Source organism: Bemisia tabaci, chromosome 2, assembly GCF_918797505.1.
Source record: "Bemisia tabaci chromosome 2, PGI_BMITA_v3".
NCBI lineage: Eukaryota > Metazoa > Arthropoda > Insecta > Hemiptera > Aleyrodidae > Bemisia > Bemisia tabaci.
In genome coordinates, this window is record NC_092794.1 from 78,396,778 (window position 1) to 78,416,717 (window position 19,940).

Below are 19,940 nucleotides of genomic sequence, written 5' to 3' on the forward strand. Positions count from 1 at the left end.
AAAAGTAGGATAGGAAAGAGAAGAAGAAAAGAAGTCATCCCGAGGATAGTCTCGCAGGCAGCCACCTAAAAGGCAGGGCAACACGAATAACTTAGGAAGAGAAAGATGAAGACATGTGGAGTGAGAAAGAGTCGTTTTGATTGACGGAGCAGTTGAAAGAATGTGAAGAAGAGAGAAAGAGAGTATAAGGGGGGGCGTCAGGTTGAGAATCGCCCTTGAAGAAAGAGTTCTTGGCGCCGTAAAGCTTAGCCATGGATAAATATATACTACGTAGTATATATTTATCCATGGCTTAGCAGGCCATCCGAAGCAGGGTGCCGAAAGACGTGCCACGGTTCATTTGAGTAAAAGTTATATGAAATTTTCTATCACTCAAAAAGTCTTTTCGGATTCGAAAAGTAGAGTGAAAATGGAGTCTTTCTAGCTAAAAATGAAAATAGGTTGTTCGAGCTCCTCGAGACATATATCGTTCTTTATATTTTTTAGGACTTATTAGAGGCTGATACGAAAATTGACTCAAAACTACTCAATGTTTCTGTTTTAATTTCTAAATTAAGATAGCTATCAAAATGATCTTGGTTTCATTTTAAAGCTGGTGTAATTTGCCGTCGATTGAGTGGTCTGCAAGCTAATTTTGTTGAAAATTGACGAAGTTATGATAGCTTGAATAAAGGGTGTCCAAAATAAGCTTACTTGTTTTCCTTACCGAGTAAGGCTCTATTTTTTCTTTTTTTCCCTTCAAGACCAAAAACACTAGAGTCAATCTGTAAAAATTACAGCGTTTGCAGTACTCTCAGGTCTGTAACGAGCGTCAGATTTTTAAATTTGACCCATTGGTTCCGGAGAAAATCAATTTTTGGTTTCTGTTCCGTTCTGCTTATACAATCAGCTATTGACATACGGCGCAAGACGCGCCACTGACGAGGAGACCAAGTACAAAAAATCGTTTTTATTTACTTTAATAATCGATCAGATTAAATATGTAAAGCTCGTTAGAAAGTTCAAAATATGATAAAGAACATTTTACCCTTTGCGTTTTTTCCCTGAGCCCCCATTTTCTGGAGTTATGGGGCATTTTCAGGGCAATTTTCAATTCGATGCTGTTAGTGGCCAAATTATTCACATTTCAAAATTTAAAAATCTCCTGAGAGGAGAGGTCAATACCGTTTTATTGATGTGCCATATGACCCCTGCTGCTCCAAAATTTTGGGGGCCACGACCTCTCAAAAATTTTAGGGCTTTGGAGGGCCATAAGTCACAAAAATTTTAAATAGCAAGGGTATGTTTCGACTTCAGTTATGGATTCTACGCGAAAAGTAACATAGAATTGATACGGCGCACGGCCTGTTTGATTCAGATTTTTTTTGCCCCTTATTTTCTCCAAAAATATACGGCCTTTTATGGAGAAATGGGGTACTTTAGTAATTTGGAGCAAACAGGCCGTGCGCCGTATCAATTCTATGTTACTTTTCGCGTAGAATCCATAACTGAAGTCGAAACATACCCTTGCTATTTAAAATTTTTGTGACTTATGGCCCTCCAAAGCCCTAAAATTTTTGAGAGGTCGTGGCCCCCAAAATTTTGGAGCAGCAGGGGTCATATGGCACATCAATAAAACGGTATTGACCTCTCCTCTCAGGAGATTTTTAAATTTTGAAATGTGAATAATTTGGCCACTAACAGCATCGAATTGAAAATTGCCCTGAAAATGCCCCATAACTCCAGAAAATGGGGGCTCAGGGAAAAAACGCAAAGGGTAAAATGTTCTTTATCATATTTTGAACTTTCTAACGAGCTTTACATATTTAATCTGATCGATTATTAAAGTAAATAAAAACGATTTTTTGTACTTGGTCTCCTCGTCAGTGGCGCGTCTTGCGCCGTATGTCAATAGCTGATTGTATAAGCAGAACGGAACAGAAACCAAAAATTGATTTTCTCCGGAACCAATGGGTCAAATTTAAAAATCTGACGCTCGTTACAGACCTGAGAGTACTGCAAACGCTGTAATTTTTACAGATTGACTCTAGTGTTTTTGGTCTTGAAGGGAAAAAAAGAAAAAATAGAGCCTTACTCGGTAAGGAAAACAAGTAAGCTTATTTTGGACACCCTTTATTCAAGCTATCATAACTTCGTCAATTTTCAACAAAATTAGCTTGCAGACCACTCAATCGACGGCAAATTACACCAGCTTTAAAATGAAACCAAGATCATTTTGATAGCTATCTTAATTTAGAAATTAAAACAGAAACATTGAGTAGTTTTGAGTCAATTTTCGTATCAGCCTCTAATAAGTCCTAAAAAATATAAAGAACGATATATGTCTCGAGGAGCTCGAACAACCTATTTTCATTTTTAGCTAGAAAGACTCCATTTTCACTCTACTTTTCGAATCCGAAAAGACTTTTTGAGTGATAGAAAATTTCATATAACTTTTACTCAAACGAACCGTGCGTGGCAACCCTGTAGAAGGGGTTTCTTGGCGCAGTATGAAACGTAGCGCCGAAGGAGGGTACCGAAAGTCGTGGCAACCCTTGTTGAAGAAGTCTTACCGCCGTATGAGACGTAGCGCCGAAGGAGGGTACCGAAAGTCGTGGCAACCCTTGTTGAAGAAGCCTTGGCGCCGTATGAGACGTAGCGCCGTATGAAGGAGAGGAGTGCCGAAATGCGTAGCAGCTCCAGATACTTACTTGAAGATGAGATGCAGAACTTGAGACTACGAACTCAGGAGGCAGAAGAAGAGACTTGATACAATGAAAACAAGTGATGAGTGAAAGAAGTGGGCAGAGCCCAGGTGAAACGGGAGCCGGTCCCATTGACGGGGCGGCCGCGCACGGGACGCTGCCAAAAGGCTCCATTTGAGCCCTTCAGCTGGAAATCCCGGTAAGACGGGTTAGACGTCCATGGGTTATGTGCCCATCACGCCAAAGGGCGAAAGGTCGCAGTTTGTGCCCTTTAATTTGCCCTTAAAGGGACCGCAACGGCAGAACTGCGCCGAGCGCGCCCTGGTGGCGAATATAGCAAGCGCGGTCGCAGTATGCTCTCCGCGCAGTCGCCCGGGTTGCAAGGAGGCGGACAAGCTGATCCTTAACAGACACACCATTTTCTTCCAAATTATGTCAGCCATTCAAAACATTAAGTAAATCCGGGACTTTTTCTCATGCGTAGCCGCCATATAAAAAAAACCCGCAAAAAAAGGCCTGCTAAGGCCATTTTTTCAAGATGGCGGAAAATGCTCACCAGATACGCGGTAGGAAACTTCAGATTCGAATTCAGCGACCCCAAAAAACATACAGTAAGCCAAAAAAATCGCTGTGTACCCGAAATTCCAGATAGCCTCATTTTTAGCTACCAGGCGCCTGGACTACCTAAACAGAAATTAACTGGGTCTGCACTGCTTTTTCGTGTCAAAAACCGGCATCTGAAGCCTCGACTTCATCTTCGTCCTTATACAGCCGTCGCGGCTGTATAAGGAGGCGGCTGTATATGGAGAAGCATTTTCTCGATACCTCGGTGACGAGTTGGACGGTGCGCTCCACACTTTGCATACGACACGGTATGTGCTTGAAATGAATGTTTAAAGGAACGCCAGTTCGAACGTATTCTATGATTTCTGCAGTTGAGGTGAACTGGAACATGGGTGGTTCGGTGATCTCACAGCCATTCAGGTCCACTAGTTATTGGTATGTCGTTGCTTCGAAGTTAATGGGCACGACTTTGAACTTCCGTACAGCTCCAGCTTTGCGTGTATTTTCGCGGAGCCTAAGGATGCGTGCCAATGCCTCCTCCTTGATAATTTAATCTTCATCTCCCAACCTTGCCAATAAATCATTTTCTGGATGGCCGAAAGAACCATTATTTTGAATAACAGGCTGAGCTGAAGCCTTAGCTTTTTCTGGTTAGTCTGAGATTGATCTAACTGCCTTGAAAAGATGTTTTGCACCAAATGAAGATTTAGGATCACGCTTGATTTCGAACCACATTTGACTATGAACATTTACAATGTAGTTTGCAAGAATTCGTATAGTGTCTGTCGAGTATTCCTAAGCAATAAACAGTCTTAAAATTCTGTTAGCTGTCGTCAGCCATCTGACATGTGTGATATTGTCTGGACTTCTTTCTGCTAGTTCGAGTGGACAATAGCCTTCCATGACCGCGATGGTTATTTGATGCAAATATTTTTGATGGGTGCTAAGAATTGCTAGGTCGATGATGGGAAAACTTTTATTGTCGATAGGCTCAAAAATCACCACAGGCAGATCTCGACTTTTAGATAGGAGTTTTTATCAATTGGGCCGGTAAATTCAGCAGGTCCGCTGTATTTTCCATTCAGGTCCTCAATCAGATGACGCAGAAGTAATTAATTAAAATGTAATAAACAAATGAGCCATTGAAGCGGCGGGGACAAGTGTTCTTCCATAAGTCAGATGACTCCCTTATATGCACCGGTATTAGTTAATGTGCCATCGCATTCTATTGCCACTAGATTAATGGAATTTACTTGGTGCTCACGCAAGTGGGTGCAAATTGACTGTTTAATAGCAAAGGCTGATGATGATACCAGCGTCGTATGACCAATATACCTACTACCAGGTTCTTGTGTCAACGATATGTGTTCTTCTTTTGTACAACTTAAATGTTGAGTTTTTCCAACTTAACAGAAGTGCTTGATCTTATCTTGGCGCCCATCAAAGAAAAGGGCCTGAAGATTAGTTTCAGACCCAATAAGTTGTTTTTTTAACTCTTCACGACACTTTATCCTTGCTCTCTTGATTCTATTCCCATCGATAACATTTTGTGGCGTCAAGGAACCAAGGCTTTCCATCATTCCTGATGCCGCTGCTTCTGTCTCGAGATAGAAGTACAGACCCAGTTAATTTCTGTTTAGGTAAAAATTGTCAATGAACTTCACATTTTTTCAAAGGAAAATCTAACAAGGATCATTAAAGCAACAATTGTTTTAGGTACATTTGTTGGTTTGCATATTGAGTGGCATCATTAAATATTAATAAAAGGCAGCGAGATGCAGCATGCAGCACGACCGTGGCAGGTGGTGGCGGCGACGCGCGGGGCAGGGGCAGCGTCGCGGCGCCGTCTCCCGAGCGCGCTCGCTCTGGCGTTGAGTCACGCGCATACAAATGGCAGATTCTGGATTTCCAGTCATAAATACGGTCAAACGAACAAAATTATCGGCCGAAATAGGAACGAAACTCGATAATTCCGATGGAAAACAATGCACATCAAGCCTGAAAGATCCAATTTCTAAGAGCCGTATGCAAAAACGACATTTTTCGCCCCCCACTAAAACTTATTCAAACTTCGTCCATCAGTTACTAATACTTGAGCGCTTCTTTCCCCAAATTTTCAGACCCCCAAAAAATTGTAGGGGGGCGCTAGGGGGGGTGGAAGTCAAAACCTGTGAACCTCGATATCTTTCGAACGAAACAAGATATTGAGGCCCGGTTTGGACGAAAAATCGTCTAAAATTGCATACTTTAAGATTCTAAAGGTCGAAATCCCAATATCACATTTTTAAGTTAACATATGTGCTTATTTCCAGTTTTTAGGTCTAGAAAATTTCTTTTAAACGAAAAATTTACAAAGATCTCAATTTTATATTTGAACCAAAACCAGTTTTTTAAATTGTTCGTCTTTTTTTGCATCCAACGAATGGTCCATTAAGCTGGGGAACCGAACGGTTCCGGAGTTATGATCGATTGAAGTTTCCGCTCAACGCGCGCCGACCGATTTTCTCGCGCAAAAAAGTCGGTTTTGACTGTTATTAAATCAGATTGAATGTTCAAATTGAGCAAAAGGCGTTATTAGGGACTCTTGAGGATCGCTGAGTTCAGTATTACAGATACTTCCAAAAAATTCTCGTTTTTAAAATTACAGCTCCGTACAGGACCACTGAGCGGCCGGTCGGCGCTCAGTGGGCCTCTAAAATAGCGCTACGGAGCTGTAATTTTAGTATCTGTAATTTCTGAACTCATCGACCCTCAAGAGTCCCTAATAATGCATTTTGCTCAATTTGAACATTCTATCTGATTTAAAAACAGTCAAAACCGACCTTTTGGGGCGCGAAAATCGGTCGGCGCGCGTTGAGCGGAAACTTCAATCGATCATAACTCCGGAACCGTTCGGTTCCCCAGCTTATAGGACCACTTGTTGGATGCGGAAAAAGACGAGCAATTTAAAAAAACTGGTTTTGGTTTAAATACAAAATTGTGCTTTTTCAGTTTAGTGTGTTTAAAAGAATTGTTTTTCCTCAAAAACTGAAAAAAGCACATAAGTTAAGATTAACATGTAATTTTGGGATTTTGACCTCTAGAATCTTAAAGTATGCAATTTTAGACGATTTTTCGTCCAAACCGGACCTCAATATCTTGTTTCGTTCGAAAGATATCGAGGTTCACAGGTGTTGATTTCCACCCCCCCCCCCTAGCGCCCCCCCAAAATTTTTTGGGGGTCTGAAAATTTGGGACCAGAAGCGCTTAAGTATTAGTAACTGATAGACGAAGTTTGAATAAGTTTTAGTGGGGGGGGGGGGGTGAAAAATGTCGATTTTGCATACGGCTCTTTAGGCCTTTTAGGCTTAGGCGCGCCAGCAAGAAATCGGAACTTCGGCCTGAAATTTTTTCTACTTTGAATTCAGCCCATTTCCCAACTTTTTTTCACAACCCGTCAAAAGAATTCTTAGATAGGTCAAAATCGCTCCACCCTTAAGTATCTCCCTAGAATTCTCAGAAGACTTTTTTGAAAAACGTTTCTAGAAGGCTTGAGAACAATGGTCCGCAAAATGTACTAGCTACCATGTGCATCCTTTGCTGTGATGTCACTTTGGTTATCGCGTTTCGCAACCTTGAACGGCCATTTTCACATAAATCTAGTGACCAGCCACTCGTGAATTCTGGTAACTATTGCTTGACCCAGATTAGTATAAACTTGTCAATTCTTTCCTCTTTTAGATTGTAAAAAAATACATTCAGAAGTATTAACGTTAACACAACTAGGAATATTTCAACTTACAACTGCTCAAAAGATGGGAATTTTTAGCAACTTGAGGGTTCCTTCCTCTTTCCCTATTAAGTTTTGTGTTGAATGTGGGTTTATTGTTTCATGATATTAAGAGGATCAATTTATAACCAAGAGAAATCGTTATAATTAAATGTAAAGTCACAAAATTTCCATAAACTCATTGATTCATTTACCTTATTTTAAACCAACATGTGTTTCCACAGACTTCTGTCTATCAAAACATACGTCCGTTTAAACTAAGGTAAAGGATTTCATGAATTTTGGAATTGCTGAACTTGGATTTAATTAATTTTTCATGCCTACACTCTCAACTAAATTAGAACAGCAAAATATATATTCCAGTTACATATCAAACTTTCATGCTTCTATTTTTTTTTTGTTTTGTTTGTAAAATGCTTTACACAGATTCTACCACGACTGCTAATCTAAGTTCCAACCTGTCAGTGTTTTTGTGGGCGAATCTGGCCATTCGGTAGACTTGAATTGCTGAGATTACAAACAGTAACACACCGACAAAAATTGTGAAGTTGCAATACGCTTGAGATGCCCAATCTATTTTGAATTGACCATCATTTTCTTGCCATATACCAGTAGAAAAGAGCAGACAGTGACCTCTGAAAAGTGCAAAAACAACCAGACATCAGAATTATTTTGAAGGAAAATACATCAATGGGAGTAATGTCACAGAACTACATTGACCAGTGGATTATCTTAAACAATATAAACTAATATGAGAGTGATGACTACCTACAGTGCAGGATTGACATTGCAATTTTTTTTTTTTTTTTTTTTTTTTTATGATTAATTCTGATGATATCTGGATAACCTCATAAGGTCTCAATAAACGATAATATTCCGGGACCAACTGCCATCCAAGTGTTGGGAGTAATCAGTCCTAAAATCATTGTTCCCCTTTATTTCCATATAAGAACTTGGCAAAAATGTTCCTTGCAACAAGAAATGACGACTGTCACCGAATTTTCGCGATTGAATATCATTCACCGTTGAATGATATTCGACGAATGTGCATTTTTTTCAAATGATAATCGACTTTTTCGTTGGTCTCACCAGAAACCGATGAAATCCATCAATTTGAAATTTCGAATTCACCGCGGGACTTGAGTTCGATTTTTGAATTGATGAAACTGATGCCAGATGCTTCATCTTTAACCAGAACTGTTGTTTCGTCATTTCTTTCTGTTGTTGTGTTCAGTCATTATTTTCGTATTTCATATTTTTTCTTCTTAATTTCTTAGAAAATAAAAAAATCTGAACTCTGATTGGCTCCTGCTTTCACCGATCATCGACATCACTCTGCATTCATCAATTTGTCTGATGAATGATATTCGATCGCAAAAATTCGCTGTGTGACACTCAATTTTGATCAAAGATAACTGATGCATGGTGACCAACAGTCATGAAATGGTCTACTTTGATCGGAATAATGTCATATATTGAGACCATAGAGTACAAATTGAGACCTATAGAACTGGGGAAAGAAAAGAGGAGAAAAATACATCAACATGAATGCATCAATGATGAGTTACGCCAGTAGTTTCCGCATGAATTTAAGTTGCATGGTGCCATTCTTGGATGTGACATTTGTCTCTTTCCCCAGTTCTAACTAATTTATTCAGAATTCATATTATTGACAAAAAATTCTCCGTGGACTGTACAATCGATAAATTTTATTCAGAATTGATCTGTTCTTGTAGACATTATTACGCTATGTAATCACTTGACCACTGCATACAAAATGCAGATGCTGTAACTATGTTTCAGTGAAGGCAAATTAATGGATGAAACTTAGCTGCAATTTAAAATGTGATCTAATGACCTTACTCGTCAAGGCTCAGATGACACGTGGAAGATTGTTAAGTTTGGTAAATATCTACCAGTCTCAAAACATAGAAATCACAGCCTCTTCATTCTTCTAGGCAACTGTGCTGGCAAAGCCTCAAAATTTTGATCCACATCCATCACAGCCAAGTTAAGTTGAGTGATTTATAATTGATATATTTTGAGAGCTATTATCTTATACTGCAAGGGCACAGTTTAATGAAGGCCTTGGTCTCGAATTAAGAGGAGATTGGAAGGGTAGCAGTGTCCTCAAGCGTACCGAAACTTCTGTTCTCTTCAGACTCCACCTTTACCCAAACGGTACTGAAGAGTACGGGAAAAAACTTCCCCTATCCTAACAAGTCAGTACGCCTGTGCGAGATCCCGCCTGCATGACATGAAGGGCGTTTGAGTTTAGCAGAGATTCAGTCTTGGCCTGGAAGGCTAGGACTTACAGAAAATCCTGCCGCAGATCATCAGTAAGCGGGAGCATGTGACCAATGCGTGTATGCTCTCAGCTCTGGTGGAGAAAGAGAGAACTTCAATTGCTCTTATGTATTAGCAATTTTACATGTGTTCTCATATGTCTGCCGTGGCTGAGTGGTAGAGCGCTCACCCCATGCGTTGAATATTATTGGTTCGCGCCCCGGGGGGAGCGAAAATTTTGCCGTCAACACACTACACATTAGATCATGAATGCCGCGATTGGCCATAAAGAAATACTTTTTCCCATAAAATAAGAGCAAGGCGTGCATTTTTGCGCACGTAATTGAAAAGGGCTCCTCTTGCAGAGAAACCTCTGGACCTAGGGTGTAGGCGTAGGGCCCTAATCATACGTGGACCGTCAAATAATCTTCTTTTTTTTTTTAGAGGAAGAAACAGACTCCAAAGACAGAAATAAATGTAACATTAGTGGGCAGTGTAAACATACAAGTGTAAACCTTTACAAAGGGGCCGTTCACAAATTACGTAAAGCACTTACGGGGGGGGGTCCAGAGGTGCCTTACATAAGCCAAACGCTAAGATTCTGTTTCTTCCAAATGGACCACTAGACAAAGTACAAATTTCAGCATTCTGATACACGTTTCTTTACCAAAATTTCACGTAAAACACGATGCGCACAACGAATATTACCGAAATCAACTCCTTCCGAAGATATTAATGATTCTTGGTGCGTGAATTCAAAGCACGTGCTCATGAAAACTCAATGCTCTACGTGATTCACATCGCTCGTAAACGTTATCATGAACGTCTCTGCGATGAAAAAATCTGGCAACCTCAATCTTGACACTTTGGCTCAGCTATAGCAAATTACTTATAGTTTGAAAAACACATGGTGGGAAATGAATACTGCTCGATTGAGAAGATTGCTGAGACCGTTGTAGTGCGTGATTTGACTTACGTAGAGCTTTGAGTTTCCTGTGAGCGGGCAGTTCAAATTCCTCGTAACCAATGTGAAATAAAAATGTTAATATAGCTTCGTTAGGAGTTGGTTTCAGTAATTTTCGTTGAGCGAATCGTGTTCTACGTGAAATTTTGGTTAAGATACATGTATCAGAATGCTTAAATTCGTACCTTGTCTAGTGGTCCATTCCGAGAATTTAAAGACTTACTAGTCAAAATTTCGTTTATTAGACATTTAATGTTTTTGGGTTAAAATGTAATTTTTCTAAACTTTTGGAATTTAAAAACTGTTATTTTTTCAGTACAACTGTTATTTTTCATGATCTCCTACCAGCGATTAGTAATGTTTAAAACAATACCAATTTGTTTCAACACCATTTTTTCCCAACTTCGCAAGTGAGATTTTTCCCTGGGACAAATCCCATGTAACATTCCGTGGAGACAAGGCCATAGGAACACTGTACAGAAGAGAAACTATTTGATTAAAGGATAGGCAGTACTTAAAACGCTACTTCTTACCTAAATTCATCTTGGTGTAATGCCATGGGTATAGTGATGCATAAAGATAAAATTAAAGCTATTACATAGCCTGCAATTTGACTGAGGAGCAACATGTTACTCGGCATAGTCATAGTCAGGACGCAAACTGATCTAATCGTCAATTTAAGTAATGCAAGCTTGAATAACTTCAAAGAATGAATGACATACTTTGGGTTGAACACTGAACGGTGAAATTACTGTCATGCATGGTGCGTCAGAAATTTAACGTAAATGGTCTTTCAGCAAGGTCTTTCAGTCCTTTCAGTACTTCCTGTCCTTCCCAGCGATCAACGTCGACCAAGGCGGATAAAGAATGGTGGTCGCATTTCGATTTTGGCTGCCATCTTGAAGCGTTGTGACGTCAGGAGGGTACGGGTTATGCCGTGCAATCCGAGGTTGAGTCGGCCCCCCCGGCCGCATATTCCCAAACCCCGCGTGGATTTTGAAAAATCTAGCCTGTCCTCAAAATCGTTAGCCGCTGCCTTCTGAGCCCTGCCGCGGTCGGCATGGGCCTCTTCAGCAGTGTTCCCAGGTGCTCCTATCTTAAAATGTCCGTACGCTCTCCGGATGGGCTCGGGCGGGCTCGTGTATATCCGTGCCGCTCCGTGCTCCGTCCGTGTTCCGTGAATTCCGTTTCCGTTTCCGGTTCCGACTCCGGCTGTTTTGTTGTTTTGTTGATGATGTTGATGTTCTCTTGATCTCTTGTGACATTCAAGTACCTATGTCCTCTAGAAAGCATTGACAGGAAAAAATAATCGGAACAATTATAGGTGCCTACATCAAAAAGCAATAATTCAAAAGAAAGGAGCTGACTTTTCATGAAATTCATAATTCCTAACCCATTGAACTGATTGAATAACACATAAATTAACGCAGAAAGTACTAAATCAGGTCCTGTATGATACCTGGGTTTTATTCGTGGCTTCCTTATATCAATAACATTGACGAAATTGAGAAAAAAAAGTAAGAAAAAATGTCTGAGTGATCAAACAACAATACAGAAAACAAGGACGGACCTTAAATGAAAAGGCTGAATTTTGATAAGAATACAATATAATTAATGCGAAAAGTATTTAATTTGTTCCCGAACGATACCCGGCTTTCATACTAAACATAATTGTATCAATAACTTACGCAAAAGTAATAAATATTGCAAAGAAAAGCGGATTAACAGATGCACGGACTGGGCCGGGCGGGCGCACGGACATAAATGAAATGACTGAATTTTGATAAGAATACAATATAATTAATGCAAAAAGTATCTAATTTGTTCCCAAACGATACCCGGCTTTCATACTAAACATCATTGTATCAATAACTTACGCAAAAGTAATAAATATTGCAAAGAAAAGCGGATAAACAGACGCACGGACAGGGCCGGGCGAGCGTACGGACAAAATAAGATAGGGAAAAATTTTCCCATAAGGTTTTTGTCCGTACGCTGTCCGCGCGGGTATAGGGAATGTCCGCGCGGCGCGGAAATTCCCGTACGCCTGGGAACACTGCTCTTCAGCAAGTGGCCTTGGGCACTGCGGCCATCCTCTCTCCTTTCTCCTTTCTCCCGTCTCGCGTCTCGCCGCGCCGTCTGATTGTCTCTTCAACCCTTCGGAATGAATGGGGGTGACCTCGCGGTCCACTCTTTTTGTTTTCCGGAAAATATCTTCTTCCTCCTCAAAACAAGCCCTTCGCAGAGTTGTCACATGTTGAGAGCATTTTGAAATGCACCATTGACTTGTTCATGAAAAACCGTGATTATTCGATCCACTTGGGACGATTTTTTCAGGTCAGAGTCAAGTCATACCCTGTCTCTTCCGAGATGGATTTCAAATACCAAACATCGATGATATTGATGCAGGCGGCATGTTGCCTCCTAATTTTTCAGTGTCCCAGGGATGTTCGTGCCGAACAGCACGTGTTGTTACTCGGGATATTTGTCCAACCGATATGGACAACGGAAACGGGGAAAATTCGCTTCACGAGGTGCTCGCGGAAGTTTTCGGGGAAAGCCATTTTGAAATTGTCGAAAGTTGTGTCTTGGGGTTTTAATAGCTCTCCTATTGATTAGGGTGAGACACCAAGTGCATATTCATCCTCGCAAATGCAGAGACTTTTTTTTATAACTTTTCTTCACCACCAGGTTTACTGTTTATCCTTTCAAGCAAGGTGATAGGTTCTGCGCAGAACTATATAAGTAAAAGGAAGGAAATAATTGAAAAAAGAAAAAAAAAATTACTTGAATTTTTCGTCAAGAATACTGCTCTTGTATCAAGAATAAGGTCACTGGAATAAGGCCGAATCCTGCTTGATATGAGCGGCAGCGGCTTTTTTCTCAAAGTAGGTACCCATTTTGCAGCTTAAGCCAAGAGAAATCTCCTCCTAGCGGCAAATTCAAGAATATTAATTCTTACGTAATCATTTTTTTCCAGTACAAAAGCTCCGCAAATTCCACTAATCAAAGAGGCTTGTGAGATGCATATGCATTGCGCTGCTCTAAAAATGTTCCGAGAGTTTTCCATCAAAAATGTTTTTTACAAAGAACAAAACGGTAGGCATAGCCAATAGACAAGTTTATTGATCATGCGATCAACGAAGGTGACGTCATGACTCTGCATTGCGAAATTTTCTGCATTAAAATATATTTCCACTGCACGTAATTTAGGCATTTTTCGGTGAAAGGGTGTATGAGAAGTCCATTGCTGCTAAGATTGTGCAACGTAGTTCTCTATCCGACTGTTTTGCTGTTTATTTTTCGTTGAATCTGCTCAGAGTTTTTCCTGACGATTTAAAGGACATAAATCGACTGTGAATGAATTTCATTTGCCGCGAACGGTAAGAAAACTGCGCAATCGCAACAGCATGGCAAGCTCCATTCGCCCTTTTACCGAAAAAGTCCTCAAATTCTGCTGTTTCAAAAGATTCAACTGAATAAATAAATATTACATCGATTAATTCGTGGCCAAAACTGCAGAGAAGAAATCAGAGGAAGGGCATGAAGGTTGGACGGAGATGAGAGACTACCTGAGCCGAGCCAGTGCGCATGAGTCTCGGACCCGCACAAGGGGCTTCGGTTGGGGTCTAAACTGGATTTCAAAATCCACGCGGGGTTTGGGAATATGCCCCCCGGCCTCGGCCAGCTCATGTACCCGATACCACCCGATACCGTGTGACGTCCAGAGGGTACGAAATGCGACCACCATTCTTTATCCGCCTTGGGTAGAGCTGGTGTGCACGATGACAAATCCACGAGGGTAGTGGCTAGTGGATCAGCCCAAAAAAGTTATTTCTGAACCTATGATCAATAATTCACCTACCCAAAATAATCATAATATGTTCGGTTGGAATTTCTTTCATGGTTGGAAATAACAAAATACAATCAACACATAACCTTCAATATTCACGTGCACTTCCAGAATTTTAAAAAACCAAACAAGTTAAGTCACTGTTGTCAGGGTTGTATAAATATGTTCACTAACCCATTTGAACTCTTATGAAAAATTTGTATTGGGCCTCTAGCTCGGCAACAATGCTAGGCCCTGCCGATTTAATCGTGTAACTGCTGTTTAAAGTTAGAGTCCCTTTATACTAATTTGAATCCATTTCTGATTAGGCCTCCATAGAGTCCCTTTATACTGAGAGTCAAGACAATTTGAATCCATTTCTGATTGGTTCCCGTATTTTAGGCCTCCACAGTGTCACAAACGGGAATAAAGATTACATTTTCACCAATTGCAAAGATTATAATCTGGAATGGACCAGGGAATTACGGGTTCGGCAAGGAACAAACGGAATGAGAGGAGGAACGGAGAAAGGCATTTGAGAATGGGCCGATCAAAGATTACGAAAAACGTTCAATTTCTGTAATCTTTATTCCCGTTTGTGACATCCATGAGCCGAATTGTCTTGACTCTCAGCATAAAGGGACTCAATTTAAAGTGACTTTGAAGGTCACCGCTCAACAACGCATCGGTGACTCCCACATTAAGCCAATATTAAGGTCCACTTTATAGCTACGTTTATGCGAGGCTCGAAACCGGGGTTTCACGAAACCCGAATTTGTAATGCAAGTTTCCTCCGTCGGGTTTATGCGGGCGCTGTAACCCGACTTTCGCGGGAAATCAAACTTTCCGAATTTGGCGCTGTTTATGCGCATATTTTCGATTGAACTTGAATTTCATGTTGGCGCCATTTTCACAAGCTATACTTCATTTTTCCATTATGAATTGATTCAATAAATTATTAGGTATTACTCTTTTATCCTGTGTATGTTCAATTTTTCCACAATATATAAGCGGAGGCTTCATCTTCACTAGAAAAGCCTTTACTGACTTTCTGAGCAACAGTTGGAAAAATGACAGTAGATGTTCAATCATTTTACGTTCATCTTTAAAATTGAATGAATACCTAATCTCAACAACCCTCCAAATCATGCTCGAGCTTATATTCTGAGTTCAGAAAAGTTGCCATAGGTAATTTTAGTGATGTTAAAAATAATTGTGGCAGGCGCAGAAATTCATCATATTGTTTATTGAGCTTCTAATGATCTTACAATAGGTAGATGTAGGCATTGAAAGTGTAGGAGTGCTAATCCAGTAAAGCACCGCACCTTCACTCCATGCTGTTGTAAAGATTGTATGTCTGCCATTATTGTAGTGAAACAAATAAAGAATCGGGATATACTTATGGGAATTCCTCCTTCAAGATATGATCAAAATCAGCAGATATTGATAGGTCAACAATGTATCGCTGAAGCAGAAGCGTCTAAATCCTCTTGAGGCAACGGACGGTGACAATCTCAACAAACTGGTGACGCTTCACAAATTTTGAATTTCCACATTCCCAGAGACACGCGCTGAAATCCTGTTTCTCACCCCTCTTTCCGACTGCTCTCCGAGTCCATGAGCAAGACAGGAAGAAAATAGGCAAGCTACCTACCACTGTTTGCCTACCTATGTGTGTTATTCTTAAACTTGATTTTCAAAGGTGACTCATGTAAAGAGCAACTGAAAAACAAGATTTCAGAACCTGCCATTGCATTTCACTAACCTAAGACACAAACCCAACCTTACCATTGATATTCTTTCGCTTACACTGTATATTGTTCTCCTATTGAGATTCGATATGAACTCAATTCAAAAATGCTTTTGAATTTAATTATTCGGGTAGATTGGAATATGGAGCTTTCAGTCGATCTGTAAAGCGCATTTACTAACATTCACTGCTGTCACAAGATATTTTTGCACAGGCAGAGCCACTTTCCACAGTTGATGCATCTGTAACGCCAAAGCTCAATTATGACAAGTGGTTCAACGACCAAAAATTGTTACACGCCTCAATAATAACCTTATTCTTATCTCAAATTGAAAATCTTGGATCACAGAGCACTCACCGAAGAATCTCCTTCCTTCTGCATCAGTATGAGAAGAGTGACGATACTTTGGAGCAATAACTTTGAACTAGTTTCAATAAATGATGGCTTCAGAATTTGAGTCATCATTTACTAGAGATTGGATCAAAGAAATAAGTCAGCAGGTCACGGTTGTGGCTGGAGTCACACTTCCAGTAGGACAATCAGGAAATACGTACACGGATAACACACAAATTCAAGAGCTATGCAGCTCTGATTGGATCAGATTTTAGATTTAATCGGTAGATTGAAATGAAAAAATTCGGTGCACTACTTAAAGGGAAGCAGGGTGCCTTATCTTGAAATCCTAGGCAAATCGTGCGGATGCAGTAAAAAAGTTCTCCGCAGATGATGAACTGGTGGGTAAGGCTATTACTGAATTGTAGCCTGTAAAGCTCTTTGCTTGCTTTGCTTCTGTAGTCATAAAATGTTGATTAGAGTTGCAAGAATAATCTGAAAAAGCAGTAATAAGCCTGGATTCCATCTGACACCAAACACCTTCACTAGAAAATAACGTCCTACGTTTAGCTAAATAAGGATAAGTAAGCCACATATAACTGAAGGAATCACGTAAAAGTGCTTAAGCAACAATTATAGTAAAATTATGATTGTAAAAAATGTTGAATAATGGCAAAATTAAAGCTAAATCGTGGGATAAGGACCAGTTGTTTACGAACGGTATGATAATAAATCCGCCATATTGCCGATCGCGCACCTGAAAATCGCATTTGAAGTCGAATTTCAACTAATTTCAACCTCCGGTTCGTTTATGCGGAGTGCGAAAACCTAGTCTTTAGTGTAAAATAAGGTTTCAAACACAAATTTCGGAAACCTACATTTCGTTAGTTCCGTATCGTTTATGCCGTGATTTGAACCTTGGTTTCAAACTCAGGTTTCGATTGAAGTTAGGTTAAGAGGCTCGCATAAACATAGCTAATATAAAAAGCAAAATAAAAATAATACGGTACCATAGAATAAATAAAACGAGTTAGTATAAATCGCATACACGGTAATTTATATACTGGGTGTCCGATGGGTAAATTGCATACTAGCATCAAATTGTTGGTTGGTGGGTACCGAACATCAAACTGTACTCTTGTTACTTGTTATGATTTGTTAGCAATCTACCAACAATTTAAACTAACCTCATTTCGGAAGAGGCAAAAGGGCAATATAGATAGCAGAATTTGACATTTATTATTTGAAATGTCGATATTCTTGAGAATATCTGAAACACATCTCACCCTCGGACCCTCAAGGAAGAAGAGATGGTGATCATTAATTAGGTATTAGTAGCCAATAAGGTGACTAGGATGGCCCGAGAGTTGTTGATTATTTTGACGTTCGGTACCAAGCGACTTTTTTTAATGTTCACAAAAGATAATTAGAACAAACCCAACGATATGACGAGGCCGCTGAAGTTATCTTTCTATCACGTATTTTGTTGCCTTTCTCCATGCCCTTGACCAGTTGAAGTCAGCAGAAAGCGGCTTTTCAGGATAGGTACTAAAGTGTACAAATAAGGCCCAATGATGAAAAGGAAAAACTTTAGGAGGCAGAGACCGAAGTTTTGCTGAGCTGTGGGTCTCACCAACAACTCAGGTCTCTGGTAATTTGGACAGCGATAGCAGAAAATGTAAAACCTCAAATATGAGGCTATTTTTCTCTACTTCCATTGTCAGCTGCGACATAAGTTACAAGAGTTATTAACGACATAAGATGTTACGACAATTTCACTTACCTCTGCTCAAAGATAGAGTGATGATGTTAGTTACCAAGGATTTGGAGCAATTGCCACTAATTAGTGGCTTGTTTTAGAGGCTGCCAATAAGGTTTCTTGAAACCAAGCAAACCTGCGGTTTGACTTGCTGTTATCATTTATCCAAATGCTGGGTTATCAAGAAACTTTCAGTGGCTAAGCTTCCTTGTCGGAGACTCCTTATACTCCCGTTATCTCTTGATTTCTCAACTGGAGTTAGTGGGATCTTCAATTTAAAGTGTGAACAAACTAGCGTCGAGCCAAATCAAGTTGCCAGGACTACACACGTATTGAAAGGAATGAGACGTAACAAGATGATTCATGCAGGATGAACAAATTGGCCTGACTAAATTATGATAAGTAAACTGTTGAGATCAAACATCAGACCTTTTGGAAGATTTTAAATGAAAAAATGAGTAAGCTGTTCAAGTGACTCGGAAAAAACAGATACGAATGAAGTCAAGGACGGGGACGCAAGACACTTCGGTGCAGGAGCTCCACATGGATGAACTTCGACGGATATCTGGAGACACAAATACTAAAAGAGCTGACCCACTGACAAGACACTACTGAAATTGTAGGACTGTATCTTTAACTTATTTAAAATTATTAAAAATTGGCCTCCGTCCTAATCAGGACAGACGAACGGTCACTGCCACACAGATTGACACAAAATATTGGGGACTCCTAAACGGGCTGCACACAGTTCTTCACTAGAATTTTTTAACTTTTATATGGACTCAACAATGTCAGAATGAACTAAGTTCTTCTCAAAGACGCTTAAAATTTAAGCCAACAGACTGGTTACGTTACCCCAAAAAGCTGGACAGTCTGTGGATAGTATCGATAATTGGCAATCCACCTTATCTAGATGTGAAATATATGTCTTTGGAAATATTAGTGCAGAAATAATTAATAATCCAAATGAGAATTATTGGTGGTATTAGGTAAAAAAAATTCCTTACATTATTTGTGAGAAAGAAGGGCTATGAAATTATGAATGATCAGAAATCAGAGTGAATTTCGCCTTCGCGATCGCCCAACAGTTTGACAAACTGGCAAATTATATGAATTATCCTCTCACCATCCATCTGTATATGATTTATCTGATTTCGACGGGAGTATACGATTTATCTTGTATACAATTTATCTGCCCCCAAATAAAACGGTACTCTCCCTACAGGTACTCTACTCCAAAACGTCGACCCACCGCAAACGTAAACAGTACTTATTGAAACAGCCTCCTTTCGTTATGTTTTGTTGACATGAAAATGGCGGTTGCTTTCGCTTCTGTTGACGTTAGTCTCGTTATTCTATGCTACAAGTAGCTTCTTCCACCTCCTCCAGTCCACTTTCCTGACGTTTTCCAATTTCCACTTTTTATACCCTAATGAAGTGCCTTACGTATGTTTATGTTGCACATACCGTGGACTGAAACCACAGATACACTTACACTAAGTTCCAAGTACTTACAGGGACGGGAACTCGTCCCTGGTACTAAGAAACCCAACCCTCGGAGAGAAATCAGAGCAGGTCTGCTTTTGACATTTATCTCTTTTCCTTCTTTTTAATTGATTATTTTTATCGCACTTCTCTTAATTTTGTTTTTCATTTGCATTTGCTCTACGTTCAGAATGCACCATTCACTGACCCTGTAGCAAGTTCAGTACAAATCTTTCATCCATGTCCACAACCATGCCATTCTGTTGACTGAAATTTGGAGAGAACATGTTCTCCAGCACTATAACTATCACCTTTTTGCAAGTATTTGGCTGCATTGTAAGTTGTCGGTTTGGTCGCTATTTTCCCTTCATGAAGGTATGTGATGGAAGGATGAAAACTGCCGTTACATCGGTTTGCTCAAGCTTGCGTCAGAGAATTTGGAAGTTGTTTACTGCTGACTGTCACACTCAGTAAACTAATTTTGGAATATCCCCTTAGGCCTCGTAACCACAA

The 19,940-nt window shown here is 40.0% G+C and overlaps 2 protein-coding genes across 14 annotated transcripts in view; one reads left to right on the plus strand and one right to left on the minus strand.

Moving 5' to 3' along the window:
* The window catches only part of LOC109038537 (transmembrane protein 179), a 71,477-nt gene extending 60,341 nt beyond the window's left edge, over positions 1-11,136 (minus strand). For 5 of the 6 annotated variants that reach the window (XR_002009604.2, XR_002009605.2, XM_072296357.1 and 2 more), the window contains exons 1-2: positions 10,801-11,136; positions 7,476-7,652 (exon numbers count right to left, since the gene is read on the minus strand). Coding sequence is in view for 3 of the 6 variants with exons in the window: in XM_072296357.1 (XP_072152458.1) it covers positions 7,476-7,652; positions 10,801-10,913 (290 nt within the window). In the remaining 3 variants the exon portion in view is untranslated. The remainder of the gene's footprint in view (positions 1-7,475; positions 7,653-10,800) is intronic. The other variant, XR_011899187.1, reaches the window with a different exon arrangement.
* Positions 11,137-19,230: 8,094 nt separating this feature from the next.
* Positions 19,231-19,940, plus strand: part of LOC109038534 (popeye domain-containing protein 1) — an 89,199-nt gene continuing 88,489 nt past the window's right edge. For 3 of the 8 annotated variants that reach the window (XR_011899190.1, XR_002009602.2, XM_019053614.2), the window contains exon 1: positions 19,242-19,517. Coding sequence is in view for 1 of the 8 variants with exons in the window: in XM_019053615.2 (XP_018909160.2) it covers positions 19,391-19,517 (127 nt within the window). In the remaining 7 variants the exon portion in view is untranslated. Of the gene's footprint in view, positions 19,518-19,940 lie in introns of all 8 variants that reach the window. The other 5 variants (XR_002009601.2, XR_011899189.1, XM_019053615.2 and 2 more) reach the window with 5 other exon arrangements.